This window comes from Psilocybe cubensis, chromosome 4 (assembly GCF_017499595.1).
Source record: "Psilocybe cubensis strain MGC-MH-2018 chromosome 4, whole genome shotgun sequence".
NCBI classification, from domain to species: Eukaryota; Fungi; Basidiomycota; class Agaricomycetes; order Agaricales; family Agrocybaceae; genus Psilocybe; species Psilocybe cubensis.
The window spans coordinates 1,787,677-1,808,120 of NC_063002.1; the positions used below are offsets into that span (position 1 = coordinate 1,787,677).

The 20,444-nt window shown below is 45.6% G+C and overlaps 9 protein-coding genes across 9 annotated transcripts; 7 read left to right on the forward strand and 2 right to left on the reverse strand.

Annotated features, from left to right (window-relative positions):
- Nucleotides 1-1,960: 1,960 nt before the first annotated feature.
- Nucleotides 1,961-4,908, forward strand: JR316_0004734 (uncharacterized protein; the record flags this gene model as incomplete). The annotated part of the gene is made up of 3 exons (XM_047890498.1): nucleotides 1,961-2,012; nucleotides 2,057-3,590; nucleotides 3,645-4,908. 3 exons carry the CDS (start codon nucleotides 1,961-1,963, stop codon nucleotides 4,906-4,908), a joined length of 2,850 nt encoding a protein of 949 aa, XP_047750259.1.
- A 290-nt stretch (nucleotides 4,909-5,198) lies between these two features.
- JR316_0004735 (uncharacterized protein) lies at nucleotides 5,199-8,411 on the reverse strand (the record flags this gene model as incomplete). The annotated part of the gene is made up of 8 exons (XM_047890499.1): nucleotides 5,199-5,792; nucleotides 5,848-6,921; nucleotides 6,976-7,140; nucleotides 7,189-7,779; nucleotides 7,837-7,869; nucleotides 7,930-8,059; nucleotides 8,112-8,174; nucleotides 8,230-8,411. 8 exons carry the CDS (start codon nucleotides 8,409-8,411, stop codon nucleotides 5,199-5,201), a joined length of 2,832 nt encoding a protein of 943 aa, XP_047750260.1.
- Nucleotides 8,412-8,877: 466 nt separating this feature from the next.
- Nucleotides 8,878-9,584, forward strand: JR316_0004736 (uncharacterized protein; the record flags this gene model as incomplete). Its single annotated transcript, XM_047890500.1, has 3 exons — nucleotides 8,878-8,972; nucleotides 9,025-9,080; nucleotides 9,139-9,584. 3 exons carry the CDS (start codon nucleotides 8,878-8,880, stop codon nucleotides 9,582-9,584), a joined length of 597 nt encoding a protein of 198 aa, XP_047750261.1.
- A 497-nt stretch (nucleotides 9,585-10,081) lies between these two features.
- Nucleotides 10,082-10,948, forward strand: JR316_0004737 (uncharacterized protein; the record flags this gene model as incomplete). Its single annotated transcript, XM_047890501.1, has 5 exons — nucleotides 10,082-10,125; nucleotides 10,195-10,241; nucleotides 10,306-10,336; nucleotides 10,544-10,573; nucleotides 10,636-10,948. 5 exons carry the CDS (start codon nucleotides 10,082-10,084, stop codon nucleotides 10,946-10,948), a joined length of 465 nt encoding a protein of 154 aa, XP_047750262.1.
- Nucleotides 10,949-12,391: 1,443 nt separating this feature from the next.
- On the forward strand, nucleotides 12,392-12,965 carry JR316_0004738 (uncharacterized protein; the record flags this gene model as incomplete). The annotated part of the gene is made up of 4 exons (XM_047890502.1): nucleotides 12,392-12,506; nucleotides 12,563-12,714; nucleotides 12,765-12,825; nucleotides 12,883-12,965. 4 exons carry the CDS (start codon nucleotides 12,392-12,394, stop codon nucleotides 12,963-12,965), a joined length of 411 nt encoding a protein of 136 aa, XP_047750263.1.
- Nucleotides 12,966-13,428: 463 nt separating this feature from the next.
- Nucleotides 13,429-14,075, forward strand: JR316_0004739 (uncharacterized protein; the record flags this gene model as incomplete). Its single annotated transcript, XM_047890503.1, has 4 exons — nucleotides 13,429-13,457; nucleotides 13,514-13,831; nucleotides 13,883-13,952; nucleotides 14,010-14,075. 4 exons carry the CDS (start codon nucleotides 13,429-13,431, stop codon nucleotides 14,073-14,075), a joined length of 483 nt encoding a protein of 160 aa, XP_047750264.1.
- Nucleotides 14,076-14,213: 138 nt separating this feature from the next.
- JR316_0004740 (Protein transport protein yos1) lies at nucleotides 14,214-14,627 on the reverse strand (the record flags this gene model as incomplete). Its single annotated transcript, XM_047890504.1, has 3 exons — nucleotides 14,214-14,269; nucleotides 14,323-14,478; nucleotides 14,534-14,627. 3 exons carry the CDS (start codon nucleotides 14,625-14,627, stop codon nucleotides 14,214-14,216), a joined length of 306 nt encoding a protein of 101 aa, XP_047750265.1.
- Nucleotides 14,628-14,804: 177 nt separating this feature from the next.
- Nucleotides 14,805-15,840, forward strand: JR316_0004741 (50S ribosomal protein L22; the record flags this gene model as incomplete). Its single annotated transcript, XM_047890505.1, has 5 exons — nucleotides 14,805-14,853; nucleotides 14,908-14,974; nucleotides 15,032-15,269; nucleotides 15,332-15,539; nucleotides 15,602-15,840. The coding sequence occupies 5 exons, from the start codon at nucleotides 14,805-14,807 to the stop codon at nucleotides 15,838-15,840; spliced, it is 801 nt and encodes a 266-aa protein (XP_047750266.1).
- A 184-nt stretch (nucleotides 15,841-16,024) lies between these two features.
- Nucleotides 16,025-17,761, forward strand: JR316_0004742 (Dolichyl-diphosphooligosaccharide--protein glycosyltransferase subunit 1; the record flags this gene model as incomplete). Its single annotated transcript, XM_047890506.1, has 6 exons — nucleotides 16,025-16,308; nucleotides 16,369-16,572; nucleotides 16,630-16,923; nucleotides 16,974-17,381; nucleotides 17,439-17,577; nucleotides 17,627-17,761. The coding sequence occupies 6 exons, from the start codon at nucleotides 16,025-16,027 to the stop codon at nucleotides 17,759-17,761; spliced, it is 1,464 nt and encodes a 487-aa protein (XP_047750267.1).
- Between the last annotated feature and the right edge of the window lie 2,683 nt (nucleotides 17,762-20,444).

A 20,444-nucleotide genomic window follows, 5' to 3' on the forward strand; every position in this document is an offset into this window, starting at 1 on the left:
TCTATTCCCCGACAGCGGAAGAAAGGAACAGTGGTGGATCTTTGCCCCAAATGATTCTATCGTATACAATAATACCTGTGGTGTTGCCATTATGGTGTGCTCGAGAGTCTCTAAGGAGAAATCATGTTTACTCGAAATTCGTTGACACGATGAACCGTGGCTCCCTTCATCGGGTGCATGACCTTTGGCCCGCAGAGCGAAATGGCTTTGGAACCAGTGTTAAGTGACAATTATACATAAATAATCGCCAGGTAGAAGCCTAGTTTGGCGTGCGCCATGCGGCGCCGTCATGGCCTCCTCGGAACGCCCTCAAGTCAGAATCAGATCCAACAAGTCAAAAAAACAGGCTCATTGAGGTACTGACCAATGGTATCTGAGACTTTTTTGAGTTCCGGTACTTCAGAGGATTGCAAACAATCATAAATGTGAGGTAAGTAGACTGGGTACCAGACCTTCTATAGGGGTGAAGCAATTGGCTGGTTTATCTCCTACAAGGATCTATCAGAAATCTGTGAGATATGGTGAGCGGTGCAAGAACGCTGGAGGTACCTAAAATAGATTCATTGCGAGAGGATTCGGGGATCAAAAATAGATCGAGCTGCACTCTTCGACTCGATGAAGGACAAGCCAAAGATCTCAAGTTACAGCCACTTTGCCAGCATACAGTAGCATCATCGTATGGTGGCAAGGGTGTAAAATAATCCCAACGAGAGCATGAAACCCGTTATGATTGTAATCTTGTATTAACATCAGTGTTTATTTCTAGACAGTGCAAGCGAACGATAAGCTGCAGATAGCCACAAGAGGAAAGATAAGAATGAGAGGGAGAAGAGTGCAAGGGAAATGGAGTACAAATCCGTGTACTGACCCCAACATTTTGGTCATGCAAAATTGGAGACCACGAAAAGGATGCGAAAACGTCAACGATGATAGCGAAGGCACTGAACTAGCAAACATTAACGTTTGCGTGATTACCTGCTTAAAAGGGTGACAGAGCAATGTAAAAACTGTACGAATGACAAGTATACTTATGAAAAAAGGCTCTGTGTCGCAAGTGACCTTGATGTGAGTCCACAGTAGGTTTCAGCACATCGCACTTCAGGTCTTGTGTAGCACCAACAGAGACCAATTAAACCGGCGTTGGTTGATGACATTTGATATCTGCTGAAAATACAACAAGATATAGTGGTTGGTGAAGGCTGCAGTTGGGAAATTTCTGGTGTGCTCTGAATATCTCTCCGCCTGCAAAGCAACATGGTGAACTGTTATTATACAATCTATCTGCAATGGGGTTAGTCCGAAGATATTCAAAAAATGTCACCACTTAATAGGATTTCCGTTTCTCTCATAAAATTGCTGCAACGTTCCCCGTAATAAAATCTGACTGTGTGGAGTGCAGTGGAGGCGTTCAACTGGATTGTTGGGAGCATGAGTGTTTGGACACTAGAAATGCTGCAGCATTGACACATGTTAAAGCTTTCCGAGTATATCTGAGAGGTTGTGGCTTCTTTATAGACAATTGTTGCCAGTCGAATGGCTGTGGAAAACGGCAGCCACCTTTGCTTCGCTCGATCTTGTCCCCCCGATTCAAAAGTCTCTTCACAAGTGACCGTTTGCTGAACAAATTTGATCCGTTTGGTAGAGCAACAGAATCAAGGTTCACCAATTGTAGTGCAGCATCTTTCGCAAGTTCTTCCGAGTCGTTGAAGTTGAAGTTTGACCTGTGGTTGATCTAGAAAGGCGAGGGCATCCAGTGGCTAAACTATTTATAGTCAAACCTATATTATATAATATGCAGTGACTATACCCAAACTGAATTATTGGCGGCGAAGATTGGACCACCTCAACGCCATAGTCTATCCTTCTCGCCCTTGAACACCTTGGATTTAGGGTAGACCAGGATTAGGTTTTCTAGTTTGCACAATCCTACAGCGCCACACAGCTCTTTAAATTCCGATATATGTCAACGCCGGCCCCATTCTCTCGTCTTCAATTAGCAGCAGCATTGCTAGGTATGCCTTCAACTATATCATTGGAATCCACTGACACATAACAGAGTATGACAACGACCTTGATGATCCAACCGCTCCTTATAGATCAGCGCAGGATAGTGCCATATTCGCACATCTACGACGCAACCCTGCAGCTCGTCCAGACCTGGCATCTCGGAAAAGCGATCTTTTAGGAGTATCCCTTCCAAGCGATTCTGCCAGTCTTGCGGGAAGAGAATCAGCCTTAGATACCAGACGGTCAAGAGCATCCAAAGCCTCACTAGATGCGTTGAGGAACCCTTTTGCAGTGGATAATACTTCAGAATTCGGCGAGCCAGCTGAAGAAGTGGAAGATGAGGGCCTCGAGGTTGATCTGGCATCCTGGGGATTGGATGCATTCATACCGAAAGATAAATCGAAGTCTTCTAAAGGGAAAGGCAAGCAACCCGTTCCCGCTATAGTTTCTTCTCGTCTGCGCCGTCCATCTACCAACTACGATGCCTCTGCCACTTTGCCCCGGCGTGCAGTAGTTACCTCCAAGTCGGCTAGTCTTGGTGGAAATATCGAAGATCTCCACGTAGGACTACAGGGTCATCAGGCAGAAAGACGTCGCTCATTTGGGTCTCCATTAGATCTAGTTGGCATGGAACCTCCTAGCGTACCATTTCAACGCCCTCGCGTGGAATCACAAACATCAGAGAAAATATCTAGTCCTCCTTTGGTACCATTTCCAATATCCTCAGCACGTTCTCCTTCTCCCGGAGCCGAGCACTCGTACGGAGAGTCTAAAGGTGGGACGCATGGTCGAGCTTACTCTTCCATGAGTATGAACTCCAGAATGATTTTGGATGAAGGAAGAGAAGATAATGCTGTCAGACAGCGCAACATTTCAAATGATACTTTAGGAATGGTGAAACCACAAGAAGACAACCCATTTGCCATTCAAAACCCTTCTCACATTTCACGCTTTGATCCAAAATCGGTCATAAGAGCGCGTTCTTATTCTAACGCTTCGATGGGTTCAAGAATGATGTTGGAAAATGACAACGTATCCGTTATGACTGGTGATCCTTACTCCAGGGAGAGGCCTCTGTCAACGCTGGAGCTTCTCAGGCCAAAGGTTCTGGTCATGCCGAGTCCACTACAACCAATATCATCTCATGCTGGCGTACAACCGCCTCTTAATGTCAGGGAAGGGTTTGAATTATCCGCAGATGGACCTCCTCTTCCTCCGGGAGCTCGTTCGTCGAGAAGATTGTCCTCGTCCATGTCTCCCCTCGACATTGAAAAAGTCCCCCTTGCGTCAAATTCGTTTACCCCAAACCCATTGATGGATCTTACATTGTCTCAAAAGACTTTCCGCAATACCCTTGCAGTTCCTGGACAATCTATGTATCCCGAGGGAGTCAACAGACTCCCTCGAGCAACCGAAGAAGGCCAGCAAGCGGAACTTGATCCATTAGGAAAGGAGGAGTTGGTGGATCCTCCAATACCCACAGAAGGTCCTACCAAGACATCTCGACCAGCAGGAAAACTCTACGGCAAAAGTCTCATAGATGATCTTGAGAATCGTAAACTCCAAATGCGAAGCAAACAGAGGTAACTAACTTCTGGTTCGTGAATATGCTATTCATATTTTAATTGTGGTTGCAGGGTTTTTACAGGGGATCAAAGACCTTCAATGATGGCTCGTTCAAGTACTTTAATTGATCCAGCATCATTGCAAAAGCGACCTACGAACGATCGGACAAGTTCATACGGCCCCCCAAACCCACAGAGTGGACTTTCCAGACATCCTTCATCGACTATGAAGCCTCTGCTCAGTTTTGAGGGAGAAGATGATAAACCTTTACAGCCATCCCCGACCGCGACTCGTCTACCGGCTACCCGCTCTGTATTCGGAGTCGATACCCTGTGGCAGAGAGAAATGGCTAAGTTGAAAGAAATGGAAGCAAGGGAACAGGAGGAACAAGCGGCTAGACGAGTAAAGGAAGAAGAAGAAGAAAACAGAAAACAGAAGAAGAAAGAAAAACGCAAAAAGAAAGATAAAGACGTTTCAACTGTTGGCTCACCTGAGCAACTTGAACCAATTGAGGATGCTCAAAACATTGCCCCGCCTCCTACACTCCCTGACATACAACGCGCCACCCGAAGAGTGCCTGCCAAGCCATCGGACTCTGATATCAGTTCGGAAAGTGACGACGATGAACCATCAATTCAACCCAAACAAAAAGAACAATCTTGGAATGTGGATTCTTCTGACGAAGAAGACACTGGGCCAAGGCGTACTACTGGGACTGGCCTTAGATACCCAAAGCAGGCTCATAAAACTATTGCGCCTCGTATGGACGACGTCAGCGATGAGGATTTGCCACTTGCGGCTACTATCCATAAGGCGGAAGCTCGTGCGATGCTTCAAACTAGTGCCAATGAGTTTGTTGAATCCGATGATGAGGATCGACCGTTGTCGCATGTTCTTCTTCGAGCGAAATCGGGCACATCTCCTGTGAACTCTCATAAACAACTTCGAAGTTTGACCTCGCCCGATGACGAAGACGATAATCGACCTTTGGCCCTTCGAGCGTCGAGAATTAATCTTGGCCCCTCAGACGAAGACGATATGCCTCTTGCCTTCCATCCTGAACAGCAGCGCAGGACTCAGTATCAGATGCTAGCTCAGCACCATCAACAGCAACAGCAAATGATGATACAGGCTCAAATGCAAAGCAACATCATGATGAATGCCTCCATGATGGGACAAACCTTTTTTCCACCTCCAATGATAAATCCCATGAGTATGATGGGAATGCAAGTACCATTGTCTATCCCATCCCCACCTCCTATTCAGGATGACGCTAAGTTTGGACTGGTTGATCGATGGAGAAGAGATGTAGTCATTGAAGGAGAGCGTCCGTGAAGAGTATTGGGTAAATTTAGATGCGGTTTCTTCCAATTAATTAATGGACCTTCTGGGATTCTTTGCCATAGTACAATTCATTCAACTAATTACACATACATTAATACATACAGATATCTATGAGTGCAAAGTACCTGGATATGGTAATCATAAACAAGATAGATATGTCGTAAATGATCGCATGAATACATGCGAGAAAAATAAGATTCTCCACTAAACTGTAATTAACAATGAAAACAATCAGAATGTAACGACTACAAAAATGTCCAAGTGTTCATTGTCCAAAGATGTCATGAAGGGTTTACGACGGTCAATTTACGACGGGGAACTGTAACAATAGACACCTCTCTCCTGTCCATTTCTTCTTCAATGGCTCTCTGACGGGTATCTTCATCCATCATGTCGTCATTGTCATCGGTGTCTGCACTTAGCGGGCTAGCATGTTGGGAATACGATAGTTCGTCGGGGTGCGTGATGACGCGGTATGTGGGACGATGATGTGTATATGGTCCCTGAGGTGGTGTTGATTCAGTTGGATGTTTGTCTGTCTGTGTGGAATTTCCACGGAGTCGCCATATCATCATCGTCAATAACGAGGAGGTCGGCCGGTGATGACATGCCAATAGAATCAAAACGGCATAATATGTGACCAAAATGATGAAAAGGATAGCAAAGAGATACCGAGGAGCCCTCGCCCACAGTTGAGCCAGAGATACGACGGCCAATCCTGCAATAGATAGTTGTGTTAGGGTATGTAGTATGGCATGGCTGGGCGGAGGAGATGTGATGATTGGGGAAGTGAATGTCGGCGACGTTCCTGTGCCACTGATGTTAGCAACATACTGCGCATTATGAGCCTGTGTTATGGCATAATCTAATTCTCCCTGAGATTTGCGACATTAGTGACATGGATCCCAGTTGAGAAAAATACCAACTCACCACGACGTTGAGGCTCCTTCTTCGTAGCAGCCAGTCAATTTCACCAAGGCTGCGAGTGGACGGAATTGGGTATGAGCTCCCATGCAAACCAGTTGAATGGGAAGGCCCTGGAAGGCTTTTCCGCCCATTCGGCCGATTGACAACTTCAAATCCTTTTGATATGGTGGATTCCGCGGACAATCCCCCATCATTACTCGGGCGCAACATATTCGATGCATCCCACGACAAGGTCCTTGGCCGGGGGGACGACGGCGGGGATGCATTTGGTAAACTAAGCGGCGTATCGCTCCTTGGAGGCAAAGGACGCAAACTTTGAGGGGTTTCACTCCGAAGGGGCAACGGACTTGTCTCCACCTTTTCACCAAGGTCGATAGAGCCTACATGACCGCTACCGCTCCGCTGGCTCTGAGCTTCCCCACCCCCGCCATAGAGCTGGTCATAACAGGTTATACATATAAACAACAAGGGCACAAGAACATAGAGACCGATAAAAAAGATGACCCCGACTATCCCGTGACTTGTTTTGAGGTGTTGCCGATGAGCAGATCCCGACTGAGATGTTAATGTCGTGAACGCTAGCACGAATCCAGCAACACCGAGACCATACGCCATCAAACCAACAAAGGCACCCACAGAGATAAAGGCGACGCCCTTGATGGGTGTCTGTGACCATCCAGGATTGGTTCGGAACCAACGGAAAAGTAGAATATCCGGTAATAACACCACCAGGGATAAGGTTGCCAAAATTTTGTGAGCAAAGGATGTGTTGAACAAATGGGTAATCGCAGTCTGTGATCCTGCAGGTCCAGAAGGCCCGGAACTACCATGTCCAGGATTAGAACCAGTCTTTGTGGGTACCGGACTGTGTGAGTTCGTCGCCGTCGAAATTAAAGATGCACATTCAGAAAGGTATTGAACTTTGACACCTGAACCATCAGCATTGACACCAGTTTGAAGTTTTCCGTCCCCGAACCCTGCCCAGATAGGATTAGACGGAGTTACAACACCAGTATATGCACGAAGCAGCCAGATATCGGATAAAAATACCCCATTTGCATCTTGCCCGCCAAAAATCTGTAAGGGAAATAAGTCAGGTTTGCAGAACCTTGATGCATAAGCTTTACGTACGATGGTATCAGACGCGATGTTCCGAGCATTGCCAACTAATGCCTGAGTAAAAGCGAATGCAACAGCACCTTCCCTGGGGGAGGGAAATGCCTCCTGTCCTGAAGAATCAGGATCGCCAGAAGGTATTACTCTCGTCCACGAGCCAGTATTGATATCTAAAATGGCCTAGAGAAAGGTTCGTTAAGAAGGTGTATGTTTTGGAAACCGACTTACAACTTCTCCCTGGGAGTGACCGTTTGAATCTTCCCACAACGAGAGATTGAACCCTCCCAATACCATAAACGTCTGAGATGCAAATGAAGAATCGAACGCATTTAAATTTGGAACCAAGACTGGCGAAATTCTAGGAGCTGGGCATGGTCCAGGGGAAACTGCGGAGGATGATTGAGTGTTGATGACGAAGGAATCCTGCTTAGCGCATGCAGTATTCGTGGTAGTAGATGATGTACTTGAATTGCAACCTCCTGATGCAACGATTTGGTTCATTACAATTGTACCAGCTTGGTTCACCCTGCCCGGCAGGTTGCTAATGCCAGATATACGCTCCCAGCTGCCTTGTACACTATTCGGGAGATTGGAAGATAATATCCCGGAAATGTTCAGTCTCCAAACATCAGAAAGGGGGTCGATAGAATTTCCGTTAAATCCACCCGCTAGGTAAAAGGTGTTGTTGGGGCCTGGAATGGTGGAATCTTGGTTTGGGATCGCCCGTATATCTATTCCACCAGATGCACCCCAACGAGGCGAAGGACCACCAACAGAAAGTTGCACTTGAGACCAGAATTGATTGATAAAGTCGTACTCCTGAGTATATAGGTATAAGTATATTGCAAAATCTTTCCAAAGCTTTAGCGGCATTACCCAAACATCTGAAAGAGCTTTGCCATCTGAACCCTTTCCGCCGATGACGACAAATCCATGGCGGCTACAGAAAGGTTATTGATCATTCAGTACCAAAAAAACAAAAACTTGCTTGCTAGCAGCGAAGTCCCCACCAAACAGAGCAGCACTTCGCGAAGGAGGAGCACCTTGCAGAGTTCCGGGAGGTGACGGCGTTGACCAACTCAATGTTTGCAGATTAAGACTAGATTGAATAGGTTGGATCCGCTGTTATTACATCGAAGAAAAATACATACAGAAATGTTTGCGACTGTGCTAGACCATTTTCCGAAAGTCCGCCAAAAATAATGAGGGAACGGCTATATCAAATAAGATCAGAGGGGCAGTGAGTGGTGAGAGTGGTGGACACCGTACCTCGTTTCATCATAACCGATGGCTGCATCTCTGAGAGGAGGAGGACGATTTGTGCCCTGGACTACATTAGATAGGTTGATCCACTGCAAGGGAGGAACCGGGGTGGTCGTGGAAATGGTTTGGGCTTGAACAATTAGAAGACAGTGAGCGACTACTAAAGAAAGAGAATAAATGAGGGCCATCCGGGGGAGAACTGAGAAGACAGGGAGCGTCTCTCGTAGATGCCACCAGGCGAGGTCGTTAGGTGCCCGTGGACGGCTGCATACAAATTGCGGAGGTAGCAGGCTGCTCGACGTTGAAGCGAGAAAGCAGTTCTGTACAACGCCCACGCTACATGATTCGCCGTCAATTGACTGGCACATCCTCGGCCCGCCGGCCACGACAGGCCTATCAATGAATTTGAACTAAACATGGCCTAAGAATATTCGATAAGTATGTCTTGACATACATTATGTCCACGCGATGTCCACTGTCCTGTGTACACGGTGCAGAGCGTCTCGTGCATGGCAGGTGGCATTGCCTTTAATACTCAGTCGGCTTCGCGTACTATTTTTCCCAGTGTTTACCCTAGTTTGTTGACCTCCGTTTATCCTTTGTCTTCTGCAACCAGCATCACATCAATCCGGATACACAACTCTCGTCTCCATCATGGACCTCGATGTCCCTAGCAAACGGGTACTCACAGATGAGATTCGCGATGCTAGTCAAGTTTCGGATAATTTCGCGCGATCAGCATCGTCTGGGTTGGTCTTTGTATTAGCACAGAATTTCAGAATGGTAATCCATTCCGGATAGTACTCCGGAAGATCTTATACAGCGCCTACGCAATGCTGGTGCTCGGGGGCGAAAGAGTCGGTATTCGTTTATCTCAATTTTGGTATATATTGACGCGTTTTGACGCGTGTTTAGGCGTTCTGGAAGGCTACAAGACAACACCTTCCACCTTCTCCAAAGCACAATCCACAGGCTCAATATTCACGTCCATGAATGATACTCTGCACAAAATTTACTCAAATCGTGACTCTTTGCCTTCTCTTCCAAGTAACGACCAAGTCTCGCGCAAGAGAGCTCGCTCGGTCATGGAACATGATGTAGAAATTGCCACTCCTGAGGGATCCGAGGCGTACCCCGCATTCGGACAACCGGTTACCTTTAGACCTGTTAAATCCCTACCAAACTCTCGGCGGTCACTGCACACGACACACTCTCTGCCCACTAGCAGCTTTACCCTTGGAGGAAATGGCCAAACCTCGCAAACACAGTCTTTCCCGCAGTCATCCAACGAAGAAGAAGACTGGAGCCAGGACACTACTTTTCAATCTTCAGAACAGAAGTTTGAGCCTATGGTTTTATAAGCTCTGGCAAGAACTAAGAAAAAGGTAAACTAGTTTAAATACCGGTTTTGGATTCACATTGCTGACCTCTTGCGTTAGTTTCTTGACCAGTGTATTAGTTTATTTCGGATGTAATCTGTATGACAGCGTGAGGAATTGTATCGTAAAATGTACACTAATTGGCTGGCCGATGTTATGCCCATTCTGCTTTAAGCCAGTGGGTTCAGGGGTCAGACAGGCTTGAAAATCCGGCGGTTTCTGAAAATGTACAAAGGTTCCGACACACCATGCTATGGGGGTCTTGAGATGCCCTTAAAACCTACCATTTTGGAAATGTGAAAAAATGAGATCGGTCGGCGGGTAAGCAGTCTATTCTTTTCTTACCTACTCTTTTTGAATTTTCTTATTTTATATCGGCGTCCTTGTTGCACTCATCGCATCTTTACGCTGAATGTGTGTTTTGTCCGTCGCTATTTAATGAGCGCTATTAAGATCGCACTTTTCCATACATCGGCAAGATGGAAATGGTCCCAGCTGTATTTCTCCCCCAAGAATATGCAGAGTACGTTGACGCTCTTCTATATACTTTCAAATTGTTTCAGTTGTATCTGACGATTAACTATCCTTCTAGGGTTGTCGACCTTGAAATCGCAAACATTTCTGTCTCTGATCAGCAAAGTATGAAGCACAGCTATTCTGAGCTGCCTCCTCTTTGTGATTTCATTAAGGGTGTTTTACCAAGACCGCGAGTTCAATAGCCTCTACCCTCTTCTGTCCTTGTTGACTAACTTGAATCGCAGCGGGTCTTCTTTGAGTCAGTCTCTGCAAGCCCTGATTCAAACTTACAACACTCGGAGCTGTGTACAGGCCCCACAGCCGTGCCATTTGTATGAACGAGCCGTGTATTGTGACTCTCTGATATCTCCTAAGCAGAAGGAATTTGTATCGGCTACGTCTGATTGCACTTATTGTCAATGCAGTCTGTGTTGTCACCCTCGTCTGATATCCACGTAAGTATTTACCACTTGTCATGATTTGGAATGTTCTTTTACATTTTACTTGTTTCGCCTAGGGATATTTTGAGAGCTCCACGTGAAAAGCTCGAGGAATCATGCAATAATGTCATTTCTGGTCTGGTGAATTACGACTTGCATATTGTCGCTGCGAGATATGCGCGATATCAAAGGAGTCTTGCCATTGACGATCCTGTTGCACAAAAAGCCGCCGAAATGATGGAAGACTCAAACTACGTCGTTGAGCTAGAACTATGTCATAACAAAGATGGAAAGCCACAACGGCCCTTTGAGTGTCGACTCTGCGGTTATAGAGCTGAAAAGCAGACTGTGAAGAGGCACATGCTGCGTATGCACTTGAAGTCGAAGTGAGTTTGGAAATGTTGTTGATTAACTTTCATGTCCCTGATAGCTGACTTGTTCTTAGATCATTCGCATGTCCTTTTGAGCATTGTGAATATCCAAATAAAATGTGTGACAGGGCTTTCTCCGAGGTATGTAAAACTTGAAGCTTGAAGAGCAGCCGTAGGCCATCACCAGAGTAACAGCCTTACTATGTAGCGGAGTGGACTCAAGACGCATATAAGTTCTATGCAGTATGTCGTTTACATTAATCTAAGCAACCTGGTTGACGGGATTATCACTTTTCAAGCCTTAATGATAAACCTCATAAGTGTGCATTTTGCGAGGGTTGCTTCAACGATCCTGCCAAGAGGAACCGACATATCCAAAGAAAGCACCCTGAAGTAATACTCGAGAAACGTAGGAAATACGCTTTCGATCACCTTCGCCGAAAAGAATTTGGTCAACGTTCAAGGAAATCGAAAAGGAAATGATCACATCGGCCTACCATGAGACAAAGTTATAAAGAAAATTAAATCATGGTAATCGCTTCTTTTCCGTCGGTTGTTGTTGTTTGCAATCCAAGACGCTGTTTAAAATCCATCTTGAGCTTAGCTACCTTGTTTCTCAATCCTGGATCATTCATGTTTTTGGTAATGGTATTAGGACGGTTCTGTACCAAATATAGCCCCATAGTGTCTAGCAAGGCAAACATTGACTGTATCATTATCAGCTCATTTATCCAATCTTTTCGTCCTTGAGTATCAGCCTACAGCTTATTGAAAGCTATTAACCTCTTGTCTCGATATTTTCTCCTGCGGCTGTGTCAGGACGGTTGCACTCACCAAAATCAGCTCAAGCTCGGAGCCTACTCCGTAATTGCCTGGAATACACTCAACTAAGTAATAGTAATAGTCTTCCGGATATTACACAATGGGTTACTTTTAATACATTATCTCTGCCGCCCTCGTATCCATCCGTCCTTTTCATCTTCTGTATTAGCGTAGATTTTGTGCCACTCTCTACAGTATGGTTGGCCACTACAAGTGAATACATATCATTTTTTAAGGTAACTTATATGATCGTGAACATGTCACATCATATCGAAGTCTGTCTAGGAGAGACTAAGTTAACTTGTACTTCATTTTCACGGTCCATGTTCCTAATTGGGAGCTATGGCTGCCGAACTGGGACGTGCGAAATTTCCACAGACGGTAGCCTTGGACGGTTTCACATTTCAAACATCCATGCCCCCGAACCAGCCAGTACTAGGGAGTCTTGCTGTCCAAGGTCCCTCTTTATCCCCTCAAACCATACATGTATCATCTACAACATGCCACGACCTATCTCTTTTCAAAGGTGTGTCCCGTAAATTCATTATTGTCATGTATCATGATGAGAGCCTCTGATTGTGAAAACACGAACTTGATAGAAATTCTGAAAGAGTATAGACGCTTGGATGATACAATTGTAATGCGACTAAACCGAGCTAATGCTGCCATGCGAGACCAGGATCGAACTATTGGTCTCGCTGCAAACATTACCGTTCAAGACCAAGCTTGCGACAATATCTGGCGTGAACTGGTTGGTAAGTTTTTCCTTTGGAATTCACCCTTGCCCTGAGACATTCATGCCTTACTAAAGCCAACTGGAAGCGACGAACTCAGCTAGTTGAATTCTGTGCTTCTGTTGTTGATAAATCCCTGACTGAAAACCAATCGGCATTGGACGACGAAACCCAAGACCCAGCTACCAGACGAAGAATACAGGGAGTGGTTTTTGCGAATGAAGTGAAGGTACTTGCTGAACAACTGTGGCTTATGTGCCAATGATAAATTATCCACAGCGCAAACAAGTTCATAACGAATTGGTAGTAGAGTCAATCGTGCGCAAGCGCTCTGCAGATGGTATGTGCCAAATTATTTGTGATTATTCCTGGTGATACTTTTCTAAGCGTTATATAGCATTCAAAACACGGTGTAAATATTTTGTGCCTCCTCAAACGGATGCTGAAGCCCGCAGAATGTGGGAAGCCGCCCAAAAGTAGCTTGCACACTCTTTTCATGAGCCGCATTGTCATCCTGAAAGCATTCAATCAAAACAACCGGTGTACCATTTTTCGTGGGATATTCTTCTTGATATTCAAGTACATAGTCATAAGCGAGACAGATGCCATGTATACAGTATGCCAGTGGGAAGATAATGAATGACGCAATTAAGCGTCGTTGTGACTTAAACAGCTTATCAAGCCTCCCTTGAAGCTGAAGTTTGACAAGTAACCTTACTCGTAACGCCCACGTTCAACTATTGTCATGAAGCCATTCGCCATTGTGACTGTCCTTCCTTTGGCTCTCGCTGTACATCTACCAAACTCTGGTTATGGCAGCCAGAGCCATTGGGATGTTGTTGATGTGAAAGTTCCAGTTCAATTAGGGGTTATGAGTCGCTGTCCCGACGCCTTGTTGTGCGAAAGCAGGTTCAACGACGTTCTTGAAAAAGTAGGAGACAAAATGGATCTTTCTTTGGTTTATGTGGCAAGGTGAGTCATTATTGAATACAGAAGCCGATCTGTCGTGAACGAGCTTCGTGGAACAGTATTAATGATTCTGAACCTGATTTCGGCGTTTCATGTCTACATGGTCCTGAGGAGTGCGCAGGAAACGTTCAACAATTATGTGTAAACAAATATGCGCCTTTCTCGAACTGGTGGGAATTCGTAAAATGCCAAAATTTCCAAGGAAGATATAATATTGGAACACCAGAAGTTGCTTTAAAATGTGCCACTACAGCCGGAATCGATTGGCAAATGAGTGGCGCTGGGGAATGCGCAGGTCTCGATGGAAGCGGAAAGGCACTTGAAGGAGTGGACTTGTTGCGCAAAAGTACTCTTCTTGGAAAAGAGCTGAAAATCACGTAGGCCTTGACAAAATTCATACCTTTCCCATAACTGAAGGTCGTCCGTAGGAAAAGCTGCACGGTACTTATCAGTGGTCGTGCTGTATGCGTACATGACGGCACCTGGAAAGATTGCGAGGTCAGTGGTTCGCACCTATTACTTTTGTTCTTCAGGCTAAAGATTGCATGAATATAGAATGGCCACACAATCAGCGATTTCGTCCGGCAGATAGAAGATGAATATAAGAAATTGAACAAGTAATAGCCATTCCTTTCTCTACGTGCATTAATTTGAGGTCTTGTGGTCGGGTATCCCTTCAATTCATAAAATCGGAATTGAATTTATTGCATATTTCTTACGCGTCAAAGTTAAAAAACAGCAACGATGTAGGTGCATTTGTTATCCCCATGCTAATTCATAAAGAATCACGACGGTATTAATTACTATGAGAGGTACTGATATCGCTGGTTAGGAAGAACTTTTCCACAGAAAAAGTATCAAAACCCACTCCGCATTAATGTGCGCACAGCGCTGATGAGGTCAATCAATCTTGCTTTCATGCCAGCTTCCCCTTGAACTGTGCCATAAGCATTTGTGTGGTCGTATGTTTGTTGGAATCCAGTATTAACATCCCGTATTTGCCGTGAAGCTGATACCCAGCCAACTGTTTGAAGGGACACCTCAGTACACAATACACGTACACAGTGAAGGATATTTACTTCTAGCCAAAAATCGGTCTTCACTCAGTATAGCCATGGCATTGATCAAAAGCAATGCAACGTAAATCATGGTGCCAATGCCGAAGAGCGACATTTCGAAGACTTTAACGATTCAATGTCCTAAGTAATGGCCAGGCGCGTTTGAATAAAGTGAAAGCAGAGGTCAGGAATGCATTTAAAGTTCGCCGTGTGGTGACAGTGTGCCTTGTCGTGTCCCGTGCGCGTGATGCGTGACACCATTGCTTCATAGTTAAATCAATTCCTAGTTCTTATGTCCATTCAACTTGGCGGACACCCGATGCAGGTTTTCCAAAGCAGTGGTACGTGTATTTTGCTGCTTTATACATGTAAATAACAATTGAATGAAAATTCAGGCGCACGCCTGCTCAGGCGTTCGCTGTTAACAACCACCACTTCGTTCGCGCCTGCGTGTAGCAGAAGGTACAAAAAACTTGCCTCCGTATGTTAAAAGATTATTCTTTACTTCCTCTTCAATAGCGCAAGCTTCTTTCGCCCCCTAGAATGGGTGAAAGAGAAACTGGGACCCGGTGTCAAGGAGGCACAGACTACTGAACAAGTCCAAGTTGCGAAAGAATTGGCCAAGCAAGAAGGAACGGCCAACTTATTTGATGATATCGCCGAAGCAAAAATCAAACCGGTCTCTCGAGGGAAAGAAGGCGGTAGTGAAGATGTCGTCCGAAAGTCCAAAGGTATCAGCAAACCGAAGCCCAATTTCGTGTGTGAATTCTTACTATTATTTCAGACACAAACTGATACACAATTTTCTTCGCATTGTAGCACAAATACTCGACAGCTAACTTCAAAATATCGCATCGCAAATTAAATATGCTCGGGAAGCAGATATCAGGAAAACCAATAGATTATGCCATCCTGCAGATGCAGTTCAGCGAAAAGCGTGCCAGCACGCGCATCATGAACATGCTCGCTACTGCTAGAGACCATGCCACTCGATATAAGAAATTATCAGAGGGAAAGCTTGTTGTCGGTGAGTGAAATGATAATACCATTCGCTGTCTTTCTAAATCTTCACACATTTTATCTTCCCAGCCGAAGCATGGGTAACTAAAGGTCCTCGTCTTCCTGCTAGAATGGAAGCTAGAGGAAGAGGTCACTACGGCACTCGAACACACCCGAACTCAAAACTCAGTGTTGTTTTGAAGGAAGGCAAGACGATAGAGCAGGAAAAGGCTGCTGCGAGGAAAAGGAAGCTGAAGAAAATTGTGTCTGCTGCTCTTGTCCGTGAAGATAAACCAATTCGGAACCCTTCGCCAACATGGGGCTGGTAATGTAGATGTAATTTACTGTCATACACACTATAATGCTATTTGATCGAGCTCTATAAGAACTTGAATGAGCAAGAGCGATTGTCTACTTTGGAAAGCCATTCGCTAAAAATAGTTGCACCGATTTGGACACGTCAGTATAATATATTCTGAACACGCACCTACTTTCCGTTAAACAACAACCACGATGCCAAAATGCTGGCTCAGTCTTTCGCTCTTTCTCTTCGCGGCAAATACGTATGCGTCAAGTCAATCTTTTGAAAATACCGCCATAGTCCGCACAGTTGAACTAGGGGGGGCAGTCGTCCACGTCACAACAACGTATGCGATCAAGGCTCTCGAGGACGGCCAGAAATCTTATACGATTGCTCTCGGACGCGGCGAAAAGGAGATCACTAGCTTCTTAGAAGCAAAAGTGAAGGGTCAGCAGCAAGCGTTACAAGTGAAAGAACGCGTTTTAGACGTCAATGAGTGAGTGCGATCTAAATGTCGCTTCCTGCGAACTTGGCTCACACACATATGTCTGTGAAGGGATTATCATCTTTTCGATATCGTACTTCCGAAATCCTTGACTACCAATAAAACTTTAAATCTTGTTCTGGAGACCGTTCAAACCCACGTTACAAGACCATGGCCAGCCACTGCTGGGCAAAACGAAGAACAGGCTCTCAATTATTCCACGAACCTATTCGTGCTGAGCCCATACGCGACGTCCATCCAACGAACCAAGATAAAGTATGTCAAATCAATACACATATACCGGTGCAAATATTTATGATATACGTATGTTAGGGCATTGACACCTCGAGTGAACTCGTTTACGATCCCTGACCGTGTCAAAGCCTTCTCAGACTCAACCCCAGCATCGAAATCAGGCGCGACCGTTGTCTATGGACCCTTTGAGGGCATTCCACCGAGCACACAATCTTCCTTCATTGCAGAATACCAGCAACCCGTCACCGTACACTACAATCACGAGCAACCCGTTCTGGAAGTTCTCAGGCTTGAACGTAGCGCTGAAATCAGTCACTGGGGAGCCAATCTTAACATCCAGGATAACATTGTTTTACATAACGCTGGACCCAAGTAAGCTCGTCGTTTTATACCGCCCTTAATTTGTACTGAATTTTTCCAAGATTGAAAGGCCATTTCTCACGTTTAGATCATCAGACGCAGGCCTTCTACAAGCGCCCTGCTCCTCATGTATTGCCTGCTTTGACCCTACATCTTCCTTCGGGTATCAGAAACGCGTACTACTACGATATCATTGGCAACGTGTCCACGTCGAAATTGAGAACTGCTCCTTCAGTTCCCAAGGAAAAGCAAGGGACTCAGTTCAGCGTGTTTGAGTTCAGACCTCGTTACCCTATCCTTGGTGGATGGAACTATACATTTACTCTAGGATGGGACTCGCCCCTCGAAGATTCTACCAGCTATGATAAATCCACTGGTCGTTATATCGTCGAAATCCCCATCATGACTCCAATCCTAGGCGCGGTAGTCAACGACGAAGAGCTTACTGTCATTTTGCCGGAAGGCGCAACGTGAGTTACCAGTGATGTTTTTTGAAAATATTCACCAAACTCAAACCAAACCAATAGAGATGTCCAATATGCGACACCCTTCCCCGCGGGATCGACTTCCGTCGGGACGCATACCACCTACCTCGACACAACTGGACGCCCGGCCTTGACATTCCAATACAAAAATTTGACAGTCAAACACGCCCAAACAATATTTGTAGGTCCATTGAGATGGTACTTCGACACGAGCTAATGTATGTTTCTAGGTATCGTACAAGGTCTCGCCGTTGGCACACCTCAAAAAGCCTATCGCTGTCGGAACGGCGTTCCTGGGCCTTTTCACTTTGGGGATGATCGCTCGAAGAGTGAACTTGACCCTTCACCAAAAGAAAAAGGTGTAATAAAGAAATGCAATTTTAATATTATTTTTTGTTGTATTGCAAGTCGCCAGCACGTCTATTTCATATTGTTATTACGCATGAAACCGTGAAGAGTCATCATCTGACAATTTGCCGGTGGTGGTTGACTGTTGAAAGACAAGGGATTAATCAAATTGACGTGAAGAAAGCCAATGATGAACTCACGGAATTATGGACATGAAGACGTTGAACTTCCCGCTATCCAAAAGGCATCGAAAGTAAAGGCCGTTGTTACTTTTTCCTCCTGGAAAGTCATAATAAAGACTGGTTGCTTTCCATCTCCATGCTCCCTGTGTAACTCCATCTCGTTTCTTGCCGAGAATTAGCTGCATTGGCAGCTCATGTGTACCAGTTGAATTGTGGACATTGACAGGATAAACGGTGGTCTCATTCACGAGTAAATACAATTGATTTTGATTGATGTAGAAATATGGAGGCTCGCGGTTGTTTGATATGACAGACAAGTTTCCCAATTCGCCTGAATTTGAGAAATGGGAAACGCGTTAGCAATCTCGCACGGCATGGTACAAGTGGCAATGTACCTGGTCTGTGAACAGAAAGGTGTCTGGCAATTGATCCTGAGGCTACCGGTCCCTTAGCCTCGATAAATGAGGCGCCTGGTATCAGAGAGCCCATTGAGCTTCGACCGTTCATGCCTTCCCATGTCGGTACAGCAGAGACGAGATGGAGGGTGAACAGAAAGGCCAGAAGAGTGAAAGAAACATCTTTCATCGAAAACATGACGATCTGAAGGGAGCGCGATGTAGTGAAGAAACAGCGAGTAGCAACGGCAGGGTTCTTATGTCTCGGAAAAGCATCGCAAAGACAAACGTGGAGTTTTGTTTGGATTGTCCGAACTTGAAGCGGATCGAGGTTTCCTTGGGGTCTTCACTAAGGAAGAAGCGCGGAGCTTACGGTGTCAGCCCAGTCAGTGGTAGAGCAGTCAGATTTCGGCTCTTTGAGTTGTCATGCAAATGCGAAAGGCGTTTACTGGACAGCGTATATATAGGTCTGACCTCAGTGCGAGGCCTGCATGAATTCAGATGGCGGGCCATACGTCGATGGCAGCAATCATTGCAACATAGAATTAGATGGTGGATATAATCTAAGTTGGAAGCATATGTGCTATGAAGATGCTGTATTGCGAACAAGTGGTGGTGGTGAAGAAGAAAGACGGACTGGAAAGGCAGAGGCGGGTGATTAGAGTAAATTTAGACGAGAGTCTATTTCAATTTCTAAATCCAATTTGACTTGATCTTATGACCAATTTGGGACTTTGAATTTTTCCGCTCGACCACTTACTTCCACGTTACCATTAGATCATAATTCATCGCTTCTCCAGTCACCCAGCATGCTCCGGAAAATCACTCGGGATGGTAGCAATATCGTTCTCGAGCGCGTCTTGTCGCCTGTGGGCTCACATACCCTGCACCACGCGTCTTTGAAAGCCTTCTCGACATGGTTGGACGCGCATCACTCACCACAAATCAACATACCAGAGACATGCTCCTTGGTACCACTGCAACGACAACCGAGCAGTCGAAGGTTTGCATCGACACGTCACTCACCACAACGCGGCTCCGGAAAAGAGGCTGATGTTTCGCAGTTGCCTCGCTTTCTCCGAAGACAACACCTCCAAAAAAGCTCAACACAAGAAATTGCTAAGTCCCACGTCAAGTCTGCTTCTGATATGCAACCACAAGCTACAGCATCATCGTCCAAATCAGCCGTTTTCCGCTCGCGACACTATGATCCCGAGCAAGAAAAGACACCAAAGTCTGAGCTTCGGCCTCTGGAACCTCATGTGTTGTCGGCAAGGTTAAAAAAACTTTGCGACTCAGGCAAGATTGACGACGCAGTATACATGCTCAAGAACGCCCCATTGGACGCTCAGAACACACAAGTGTGGAACACTTTGATATGGGAATGCTTAAAAGGAAAGAGATTCCAGCTTGGCTATCAACTGTACATTGATGTGAGTGCTTTTGGTCCGTGTCTATGTATCGATACTCAAAACGCGAAAGATGAAAAGAAGAGGGTTTAGCCCCAGTACAAGAACCTTCCAAACCTTCTTCAGTGGTTTATCAAGGATAGAGCATTGGCATACGCATCCAAAACAGCTTACAAATGCTCGTTCATTGTACGAGGCCTTTAAGCGTCACATATCGTCGCTAAAAATACACGACCCTACCAACCCTGATCTGACAATTGAACCTCTTGGTGGATACATTCGCATTTTGGGAAATGCTGGTCAATATCAAGAGATTTTCGACGTGTATTATTCAATGGACCAAAGCGGACCCTTGGCTCCCAGTCAGTACATTTACACATGCCTATTTCAAGCGATAGCTGCTGCAAGAAATGACACTGCGGAGGGTAGTGCCAAGGTCGCCGCAGACGCTCGTATGCTCTGGACTCAATTGACCAGAGCTGCCAAAAAGGCAGGCTTCACCCCCGACTCTTACACTGCGGTCTCCGCCGTTAAAGCTTTGACTGGCGGTAATGACACAGACCATGATCTTGCATTCCGAATCATTGAAGAAACCTTCGGTTTGGTGGCGGATCGCGCCATCTCCAAATCTGGCCTCTTCCCTCTTCAGGCTGAGCCCATGGGTGTCATTTTGAAGTTCTGCAATGAAACAACAAACTACACCAAGTGCCGCCA